Source organism: Ischnura elegans, chromosome 5 (assembly GCF_921293095.1).
Source record: "Ischnura elegans chromosome 5, ioIscEleg1.1, whole genome shotgun sequence".
NCBI classification, from domain to species: domain Eukaryota; kingdom Metazoa; phylum Arthropoda; class Insecta; order Odonata; family Coenagrionidae; genus Ischnura; species Ischnura elegans.
In genome coordinates this window covers 59,490,973-59,502,752 of record NC_060250.1, presented here as the reverse complement: position 1 = coordinate 59,502,752, position 11,780 = coordinate 59,490,973, and the positions used below count along the sequence as shown (strand labels likewise).

Sequence of the window (11,780 nt, the reverse complement as noted above, 5' to 3'; positions counted from 1 at the left end):
ACTCGTCCTAACCTGGTTTCTAATAAAGGTCTGGTTACACGGTACATTATTCCGTACGAGTTGATGTCAGTTTGCGTGAATGATTTTTGTGGACCGGAACGGAATATGTAAGAATGCATGAACCAAATTAGAACAGGTTCTATTTTCTGCCTATGCACTCGAACAATTCGAATTGTTACACGGTGCATTTTCGTGTTCATTCACGCGTTCATACATTTAGACATTAGCTCGAACGGGTATTGCATCGTGTAACCAGACCTATACGATAAACAGAATATATTTTAATTTCATGGGAGAAAAATAAGCTCTACATCCTGAATTCCTAGTGAAAAGTGAATATCCTTATTATTTCTAAATTCAGAATTTCCAACTGTCAATTGGGTCGCCTTAGCGGTAAGATATCTCATTTGATTTCATAAAATCTGTATTGAAATGAGGACTTTCTTCGAAATCGAAAAGTGCACTGCATCACCTTCTTCACTTCACCAGTTTCTTTCACACTTTATGACTGAGACCTAGTTTTACGCTGGGCGACGATTGAGCGTTCTAATCTTAGCACTTTGCGGTCTGAAAGAATGACTCGTCTTTTATTTGGTTATCATTTATTTGGAAAAGAAAAATAGAGATCTGTAAGGAGACATCGAGATATCCAAAAATTTAAGAGTATCCATCTGATAGCCAGTGCTGTGACAGATTTCTTTAGGTCTTCGTCGGGTGGATACCGTTATCACGCTTTCCTTTAACTTTACTACCTATCATATCATTTAGGTATGGTTTAGTTTCATTAGTGGTGTATTCCAATTATGTTTATCACTTGCATTACATATTTCACGAATTGTAAGTTAAGCATTCAATGGCATACTTATGAATTCTCATGGTACCACTGTTATATATTAAATCATTCGAGGCATGAGTGGCGTTGTAACTGAAGGAACATTTCATCAATAAATTTTGGTATAAAACGACTTAACGAATCAGAAACAAGGTCTAATGCTACATCCCCACTCCATCACGATGCTCTAATGCCAATCCTGTCCACTCCTACTCCGAGCGAAGCGATTCCTAATGATATTTTTCTATATTTCTCCACAGTAGTTCAACACAGATGTCTCTGCCATTTGAAATACGTGACGTGGAACCAGAAGTCACCGAGGATGTCTGGAAGGTTTTTCCGAAGAGAAAAGATGGCTTCGTGTACGCTGGTCCCAAAAAATACTTCTTTTTCTCAAAATACCGACACCAGGCGCCGCACTACTTCGACTTGGAGTTGAGACCGGATGATATATGGCTTGTCACATTTCCAAGAACAGGTTAGCATTTACTTAGGTGGGACTTTCGTGATAACGCTTTCTCACTTACAATTTGAGATTCATGCATGCCATTTACCCCATTCGGAAATGAATTATAACCAATTTTCGGCAGAGCCTGAATCTCACGATCATTTCTTCCATCCCTTTCGAGGGACAGCTCCAGCGATCGCTCCAATGATGGCGGTAAAGATGACCGTTTTACGCGATAAATTGCCGCGATGGCTCTAGGGATGGAAATCCCATCCCTTTTTCCATCGCCGAAATCATCGCTGGCACCGTCCTTCAGCCAATCAGAATGTACGGCTGCTGTTGAAACTCCACGTATGGATTTTAATTGAGTGACAGTTGTAAATTAAATACGGGAAGTGAAGAAAAAGTGATGATAAAAAGGACGCTGGGAATGACCGTGGGATTAAGAAAATGATGGGTCGAGTGATCACTCTTTTTGTCTCTGAAAACCTATCAAAAATGATCGTGTGGTTCAGGCTTAAGAATTTTACTTTGATCTAAGTCATCGACACGGATGTTTCAGCTGTATTTTCAAAAAATACCACGCGGTGGGGAGAGCTAGTTGGGCTTCATTCCCCACATCCGCATTTTTGCCCATATGTGGCGCCTTGCCTTCGATTAATCAACACCACCTAGACTAGGTGGTGTTGGATTAATCACCTTATGGTGTTCGGATTACAAGGGGAATTTCGGAGCGGTGGGCATCTTTATTATCACTGAAATCTTTTACAACTATATTTCTAGACTGATTTTCATAGGCTAAGATATTCCGAGAAAAATGTTATCTCTGGTGCAGTGGCCCAGCGAGGGAGGGTTTTGGAGGATAAAGCCCAGAGCTCAGAGAAACTTTTAAGTTAATCCATTTTACTTTATTTGATTAATATACTTATAGGAGAGTGTAATTATTAATAAAATATCTCTCAGAGAGCCGTAAACTCACCATTTTGAACCATTTACCTTAAAAAATTTCTGGGGAGGGCCCTCGCACCTCCCTCTTATCCTGGCGGGTATACCACACACCCCAGGTTTAGTTGCGTCTGAAATCCTCCTAGCCTTAATTTCTAGCTGCGCCCCTGCTGTTGTCCGGCTGTCGCCATATCCGCTTCTTGATGATAATTCCCGATATTTAGACGAAATTTCGTAGATTTTAATTATTACCGTTAGACTTAAGAAGTGGTGTTCTACGCACTTTCGTACTCCCTAAATTTCTCCACCTCCTAGAATATGAATATAATGCATGGATTTAAATTCCCACCTCTTCATAATCCCTTGAGAAAGCGACCAGCATCGGTTGGGAAACGTTGGGGCCACCCAAAGCATTGACGCGGCGACATAGCCCAAAAGTTTTTATTCAACATTCACCATGACGAGTACCCGCGAATGTTTTAACGGAGAATCACCTCCTGGAAGTCATAATTTTGATTTCAATATTTTTGGAGACAGAAAATCGGTGCGCATTACCAGAAATTTACATTTTCCTTTGTTGAGAGAGCTATCAACATGCTTTTAGAAGATTAATGATGGGAAAAACTAAATTATAGGTTCTTTTTGTTGGAGATTTGGAAAAGAAGAATTGAATCTTGTTGAATTGAATTGTATCCTTGTTCTCATAGTCTGACATTGTGAGTGACCAGGGTGTAACTCAAAACATTCAAGGTTTACAGTATTTCCCACTTTACCCTCGCTCTACTTATTTTATTATTTTCTATATTTATTATTTTATTATTCTAGAATAAAATGATTTACATTCATTGATGAATGATCCATTTGCAGCTGCTATTGGTAAAACAATGAGTCTGAATTATTATTAGGTGAATAATAACAATAAATTTATCACTCCAAAATGTCTCACTTTCACAACTTTGGTAAGAAAAAATGTAGGTAACTAAAGATGTAATGTGCTTTAGGTAGCCTTAGTAGTTAACACCAGTGTGTTAACAACCATTCTTAAATTTAAATGCAAAGCTTGTCACAAAAATTATTAATTTTCTACGCACTTATAAGTATGTCATTGAATATGACACGTGGCATAACAAGCATATCATGTGAAGAAAATATAAGTAAAATAAGAGTAAAAATAAGTGCATACATGAAAATACAGAATTATAACTTTTTAGACCAAAGATATAACTTTTTAATAAAAATATAATAGTAAATTCATAACTATTTCAGAATACATGTTTTAATACGTTATTCATAATAAGCAATTACATAAATTTTAGGATATATGTCTGAAAGTGGAAGTTTTCCTTCGACTTAACGAAATTGAGCTTACACTTATATATAATAAACACGAGAAGCATTCATTTTACTAATATTTTCTCAACTACTCAACATGAAATGCTGTTACGAGACAAACAAATAGTTGTGGGCTGAACTATTTAAGGGAATAAGAGATTTAAGCTCCAAGTTCCGCTATATTTTTAGGTTACCTTCGCGTCGCATCATAGTTCCCGCACAATTAACACCACTATCTATATTTTTAAGTTAATATTTTAAAAATTCAAGCCCCAGATTGTACATGAAGAAAACATTTTATCTTCTCAGGCACAACGTGGACGCAGGAAATGCTGTGGCTTATCAACAATAACCTTGACTACGATGGAGCTAAGAGAGAAGGCACAGGAGATCGCACCAAATTTCTAGAGTACGATTCAAGAGCATAAATAAAAGAGACAGACCCCATTCTAACCCGCAGAAAACTGAGGATTGTTTCATTTTCACACGTAATCACCCCAATCGCGGCATATCAACGTATTTGTATCTCTTTTCATTCTTCATAACCACTGCAGTTTGCGTGGTCACTAATTCACTCCATTCTTCCATAATTAATTCCCATAATTTTCAACTTTCTAATGCTCATCATTATTCCATAGACGATGTACCTCATCCAGTAAACGCACCAAATTTCTCGAGTAAGGTTCCAAAGCTGAAATGAAAGAAACACCCCATCAGTGGCGGATACAGATGGGACCCCCCCCTTGTGGGTACGCCCGTATTGCCGAACATTGCAAAAACACAATTGTAACTTTTTTATATCATAAGATGGCATTGTCTTTTATATGTGTATAATCACTTTAAATGAAATTTTCCTATACTCTGCCTGTTACTTGATCATTTTTTATTACCATAAAATTAAAAACAACTTTTTTGCGCCACCCCCCCTTGAGATTTTTCTGCATCCGCTACTGCACCCCATTCTGACCCGCAGAAAACTGGAGGATCATTCATTTTCACTCGTTATTCCTCCAACCATGGCTTATCACCGTAATTGCATCTCTTTCCAGTATTCTTAGCTATTGCAGTTTGTATGGTCTCTAATGCACCCCATTCTTCCGTAATTAATTCTTATAACTCTCAACTTTCCAATGCTCATCAGTGTTCCATAGACGCTGCACCTCATCACGTACTTTATATCCTCATCTTTTGGTTTTCACCACTAATTTCCAGTCTCTTCCATCATACTTAACGCCTCTTTATTTCTTGGATCGATGCCTTCGTCACGTTTTGGCTTATTCTTCTCGTCTATTTCGAAAGCCTCTAATTTACTACCCCTATTCTCGCTGACCAATACACGATGCAGCCAGATTCATTTTCCTACTACACTCATTCCTTCATCGAATTTAAAACCGCGTTTGAACGTTAAGTTTTACACATGAGTATCTTTCACCAATTACTTTTTATAAATTCTTAAGAAAATTTCACTAAAAAATCTTTATTCGCATCTTACCGATGGCTTCATCCCTTGCAAAGCCTTTCTAAGAATTATTATGCAAACAGATCAATCAAAAAATATTTCTATAGACTGAAATTTTCTAGAAATTCGTGGAAATTGATCCAGAAGGGGGAGATTTGTATTCAAGCAAAGTACCCTAAACCAGGAAAATGCGCAGTGAAAATTTCCACTATCACGAGAGATCACTTTTGAAAACCTGGATGAGCTGCGGCAATGATTTTCTGCTAAAATCTAACTAAATTTTATGAAGCTAAAACATATAAAAACGAGCTATAAACGACCAAAATCGTTCTATCAAAGAGCCATTCCACCCTCTCCGTCATAATCATACTCAAGAAGTTTCATTATTCCATATCTTAACTCAGCCAAATTTACAATCATGTGCTTGTTATCATTAATATATGCCTAAGTTTGCATCTAGATGTATATCATTTATTTTAGAACAAATGAGTGGGTTAAATAAGCTATATCGGCTACAATGGTACCTCCTTGCTTTGGCCTCGGTCGGTGGCGATGATGTAAGTCTTTGCCTGCCAAGCAATAGGTAGCAGGTTTGAGTCCCACCGGGTTAGGTCTCTCCTATTCAGGGCATGTTTTTTCGTGCACGTGTAATTGTTAAAATCGTTGAAAACCCAATATAAAAGGTCAATATGTGATTTTTTCGGTGGCATGGGAATAAAAATATAAATGCATTTTACTTAACAAACTTATTTAACATTTTTCTTTAAGGCCGTAAATTAATCGAGCTGAGTTCAAATATAACACATAACTAAATCTATTTTTCTCTCGATTAAATTTTATTGTAGGTATTCAGTATTATGGAGAGACGAGAGCATAAAGGAAATGCTGGAGAAAAACAAGGATGACCCCGCGAAGCTGGAAGCTTTCCGGGAGAAAATAGCTCCAGGTTACGAGACGCTGCCGAAAATGAAATCCCCGCGGCATATCAAGACACACTTTCCAATGAGCTTGCTCGACCCGAAGCTCATTGACACATGCAAGGTGAGAAAAACCTACCTTCATTAAATATTTTTTCACCCCGCTGAGAGAGCAAATGAAATGGGTATACACAAGGAATGAAAACCTATTTTGAACATCGAAATAAGGCTGGCAGCAATAGTACATAAAAGTCGTATCGACATTATTTCGATAAAAAAATGACGGAAATTGAAAAACACTTAATTTTTAAAAAAGTACTTAGTGCGGCTAAACCGCATTTCATTTAGGTTGTCGTCTATGAGAAATTGGAGGAGGACATAATTAAGGATTTTGTGATGAAAGTAATAAGCAATAATCGATGACGTTACTAGTGAACATATCAAATTATGATATATCCATTTTCTTCAAACTTTTCAATGCGCTATCACTAGAATTATCAACAATATCTTTCAATTCTTAAACACTCATATTTGAAGTCTCATGAATTAAGAAGTTAGGTTGAAACAGGCATTCAATATACGAGGGACGTTTCGATAAGCTCAGCAAAAACACCATACAAGCGACAGGCGGGTACCGCGCGCATAGGGCAACAGCGCATCCTCCGCACCACACGCTCAAGTCATTTCTGATCTTGAGTTGTTAGTTCAAGGTTAGTAGCCTTCTCATTAACTACACTGGCTCAATGGATTCTCCCGCCAAGTGTGCACTGCGGAGCGACAGCCAGAAAACTCGTCGATCGTCTTCAGTATTGACATGTCTTGACCTTTATGCCAATTAAAGAGAATTTTTTAATGCACGGTGGCTAGAGTGTGAAACAGTGCGAAACATTTCACCCATTCCCATTCAAAACAAAAGAGGAGACATACTGGCTTCAGGAAGTGTTCTGATCCATGACAACGACCGTCATCTCAACGCTGATGCGGCCCAACTGCTCTCTGAGCAATTTCAATGGGACATTTTCAATCATCCGCCGTGCAATGTCGACATAGTGCCGTTATAATACTGAAGTGAAGAAGTAGCTTGGAGGGAAGGGTTTTCAAACAGGCTGGCGGCAATATCTTCTGAAGAGGGTCTAGTAAAACTTGTCCACAGGCACGATCAATGCCTCAATTGACGAGGCGATTATGTCGAAAGGATACCATAAGTGTGCTCAACATTAAGCAATGAAATAATTTTTAATAATTCACTTCGTCTTCTGTTCATGACCCATCGGAGGTTGAAAAATGACGTCCCTCGTACTTTTTGTCGGTGGAATTCATTCATTCCAGTTTCAGATCACAAGGAAATGTTTTTAATCACGTCAGTCACCTTTCACCTATTGCAATTATGTGTATAATCTTTCCGATTCAAGCAATCTTTCTTTATTAACCGGAAAAGTATAACGCTTATTTTTCCATGATAACGTTTTATCCCATTTTCTTGTATCTGACGATCGAGCGATAAAATAATATAAGATTATTAACATATCTTGATAAAGAAGCTTTTAAGCACAGATATTAAGTTTCAAGAGTAGACCACCTTTAACCCGTGACTTTAAGAGGTTATTCTATCCAATAAATGAATAAGGCATGTAAAAATTGAGGATGTTGAACGATTTTTATCGCTTAATTTTTCTCCTGGTTATGAATTTGATGTTTTCTGATTTCATTACATTATTTGTAATGGCGCAGCTGCAATTAAAACTAGTAAAATATCGCTTTCCATTTTTTAAGGTCGTGTACGTGGCTAGAAATCCTAAGGACGTCGCAGTGTCCTATTTCCATCTTAACAAGCTATTAAAAGATGTTGGAGATCATATAGAATTCTCTCAGTACTGGGATCTTTTTCAACGAAACTTACGTAAGTATTTACTTTATCAACTCATAAATCCTTGGGGCATTTCAAACGAGTGAAGAGAACCAAAATATTTTTCAAATCATATATCATATCAAAAATCTTTAACTATGAATAATTGAGAAGTTTTCTTCACTTATCCCAGTAGTTTTACTCACGAAACTACTCAGTTTCAATCCCTAGTGTACGGAGAGAAAGAGTACTTTGTTCTTACACCCTGAGACCAATTTGTCTCTTTGCTGTTGGAGCCAATCAAACTTCTTTTTCTAGCACATTGTCGTAATCACCATTCGACTCCTATTTCCTCAACTTTGATAAATTGCATTTTCCGATATCCCTCTTCAAATTCTCCGGAATTATTCAAAACGAATTTTATAAACATTCGATCCATCAAGGCTTTATATTTTTTAAAAATTCCCACTCTTAAATAATAATAACTTCATTTTAAATTTTTTTAATGTAACACTATAAGCATTCTTGTCCATTTATATTTAAAGTTTTAGAGCTATGTTAATGTTATAAGTTTTTTATCTCCCTTTCTTGAGCCATATTGTAATAAGTCATAATAATTTGTTCTCTTTTTTCACGCACAATTATGATAATTTCTCAGGTGCCAAATGATCTTTTGGAAGATTAATAGAGTTTTAATTCGTTCTTTTACCATAAGATTCAAGCCCATCACGTCCTTCCCTATTTGGGGAAGTTTTTTTTAAATCCATGATGTATTTTTAATATGAATAATTAGGAATTTATTGAAATTTTGTTGTAATGTATATATTTCCATGAGTTCTCAAATATTATACTCATCACAAGAAGCTTGCTAGCATAAGCAATAATTTTTCTTCGCTAATCCAACGTTTCCTTATTTTAAAGTTCATTGGACACCTTTCTGGAGCCACGTGGATGAAGCCTGGCGTCTAAAAGATCACAAAAATATGCTGTTCTTATTCTATGAAGACATGAAAAAGGTAATTTATACATTTACATCAAAAGAAGGAAATAATGCGAAACACTTGCAGACATTATCCGCCTTGACCCTGGCCTTATGAGAATCTATGTTAACGCCTTTATGCCCTAATTGTCCTATATTCTGTAAACCAAGGATAAAATTCGCCATTAAAAAATAATTTGCCTTAGCCGGAATCCGAATCCGGATCTCCCGATAGCCGGTCAGGTATGCTACCATGGCCTTGGAAGAAGATGACTTGTTGGTGTAACTGCTAGCATATCTGACCGTCAATCAGGAGATCCGGGCTCGAATCCCAGTTAAGCTGAAAGTTTTTTCAAGGCGATTTATTTCTTTGGTGTAGATAACTTTGCACCCGCGCGCGTGCCTGAGTACAAAGTCACTTGTTCTATGTAGTGCTCTGATCTATGGTAGTTATGAGGTGGCGGCTTCAGCAAAGAGCGCGTAACTGATTGCTCAGGCGGATGATGTTTGCATGCTACAATTTTCCTTCTTCACAAAATTAATTTCGGGTGATTCTGTTTAGGTATACCACAGACAGTTTTTATTTTCCTCCATCCATTAACTCTTATTTATCTTATTCACTCTATGTATTATCTATTCAGTCTATGTGTACATATTATTCAGGATTTTGAGCTGTATTATTTTATTACGTTTAATTTATTTGTTGTTAATGTAAATGTATTATTCCGGTTGTTCATTTCAATTTTATCGATCAATGTGTGAAAGACCAATTATTCCAAAATAATATATATTTATTATTATAAGCATAAAAGCGGATTGTGAATGCATGTTCGTATTCCGTTCGTCTTCTGAATATATCGTAAACACGAAAAACCTTATTCCTTAATAACTCTCAAGTTTTTCTTATTTCCAAAAAAAAAGGATCTACCAGCAGCTATAAGGAAGACTGCGGACTTTTTAGGGAAAAGTCTAACTGAAGAACAAGTGAGTCAGCTGGACGAGTACTTGCAAATCGACAACTTCCGAAAGCAGCCGTCAATGCAGATGGAAGACAGGGCAACAGTGAAGGATGGAGAACAAGGGTTTTATCGAAAAGGTGAGACGTCAATCAACGGTTGGTGCTCCGTCCTGTATCATGAACGAAGTGAGGTAGATAAAGGTATTCAATATACTTTCAGCCGTAGTAATTTATTCATAGCAGTTTCATTTCACAAGGAAATACGAGTCATCTGAGCGTCAGCCATCCATCACCTTTTGCGATAAAGCGATATGCTGTTCTCGACTGAAGTAAGTTATCTTTATCAATCGAACAAGTATTACGCTTATTTTCCATGACAACTTGTCATTTCAAGGAAATATTTCTCAAACTTGAACGATAACATAATCTAAGATTATTGACAGATTTCGATAAAGAAGCTTATAAAGCAGAGAAATTAATTTTCAAGACGAGATAACCTTTATCTCCGTGACTTTAACAGGTTAATCTCTCAACAAAATTATAAGGTACTGAGGGTGTTGAACGGTTGTTATCCCTTCCTTCATTCCCCATAACTGGATTCCGACACGTTAGCTAGCCTATTTTGAATCCTCTAATGTGAAGATCAGGTTGACTGAGATAATGGTTGCTAATATAATATTATATTGAACAAATTATAAAAATTATAAAAATACTAGAATCACGTAATTGGCCATAGAGTGGCACTTGCGCAGCTCCTTGAGCATGAAAATGGAAAATGAAAATTTTTATGCACAAACGATGGAAGGCAGTGACGTAGCCTGAGGGGGTCCGAGGGGGGGGGGTCCGGACCCCCCCGAAATATTAAAAAAAAACAATTATTTTCCTTCATAAATAAAATATTGAAAAATCATGAATTTTCTTAAACAAATGTAGCTATTTCGATTATGAAAAGTGTTAAAATTAATGCAAAACCCTCTACTTAGTGCCATGTTTTAAAAAAAAATTCAATTTCAGGTGTGAGTGGTGACTGGAGGAACTACTTTACACCAGAACTGAACGAAAAGGCAGACGCCTGGATACGAGAACAAGAGAAACATACGGAAGTGAGATTTCAGTACTAAGTTCACGGGATGTGATAATAAATTATGGGACCAAATCTTCAAAAATCCCGGGAACATGGTTGAAAATGGAAAGAATACAAGGCACACGATTTTCCAGCAAAATTAATGAACTTACTCCCCGTAGAGGATATGTACGAGTGATGCATGATTTGTGATTGATCCATCGTGTGCAACTCCCAGCCACCGTAAGAATCCCCTTCGCAACAATGATGTGGCAATGACCAGCAAGTGAAATAAATAGAGCCTAAGGAACGTTTATTTGACCATGTCGGCACGGCATTTAAGGTTGAATGCAGGTATAAACAATGGTTTCAGTCCTCATTGACAATCAGTGCCTCAGAAAAATCTTTTTCCAGTGAGAATAGAATATATTCATAATAATTTTTGCCTTAAAATTATTTAAATATAACCTAACATCAGTATTTTAAATCAATGCTCAGTATTAAACTTGTATTGAGTGGAGCGTCTAAAATGCTATTTCCTGTAAGTTTAAAAGACTGAGGGATCTTAAAATTTGTAAAATAAAATGTTCATCGGTTAGATGTTTAGGATTATCTTTATAAAATTATTAATTTTTTTTCAAATAAACTTCGGAATCCAAACAAATACCCACTGCAGACTAATTTCACTGACAAGGAACATTCATGGATTCCCTTTCCGATTATGATTAAATTTGGTATAATGGTAGAACATGGCAAATGAACAAATACAAAATTTTCCCTGGCTTATTAACAATGAACTCAAACACGACCCAACTAAATGAATGTTTTAATGATTAGATGTTAAGGGTTACCTTAAAAAAAAAATTTTTTTTTTAAATAAACTTTGAAATTCACACAAGTACTCACTGCGGACGAGAACGATGAAACGGTCTGGGAATTGATATATTTTACCTATAAATCGTCCCAAATCCAAGATTTGACGATTTTCGGATATCCTTTAT

General features: G+C 36.6%; 1 protein-coding gene across 1 annotated transcript; it reads left to right on the top strand.

The window, feature by feature from the left end:
- The first annotated feature begins 747 nt into the window (after positions 1 to 747).
- Positions 748 to 11,445, top strand: LOC124158952 (sulfotransferase 1C4-like). The gene is made up of 8 exons (XM_046534389.1): positions 748 to 768; positions 1,096 to 1,310; positions 3,867 to 3,966; positions 5,862 to 6,057; positions 7,707 to 7,833; positions 8,701 to 8,795; positions 9,680 to 9,854; positions 10,731 to 11,445. Exons 2-8 carry the CDS (start codon positions 1,106 to 1,108, stop codon positions 10,835 to 10,837), a joined length of 1,005 nt encoding a protein of 334 aa, XP_046390345.1. The 5' UTR covers positions 748 to 768; positions 1,096 to 1,105; the 3' UTR covers positions 10,838 to 11,445.
- The last annotated feature ends 335 nt before the right edge of the window (positions 11,446 to 11,780 follow it).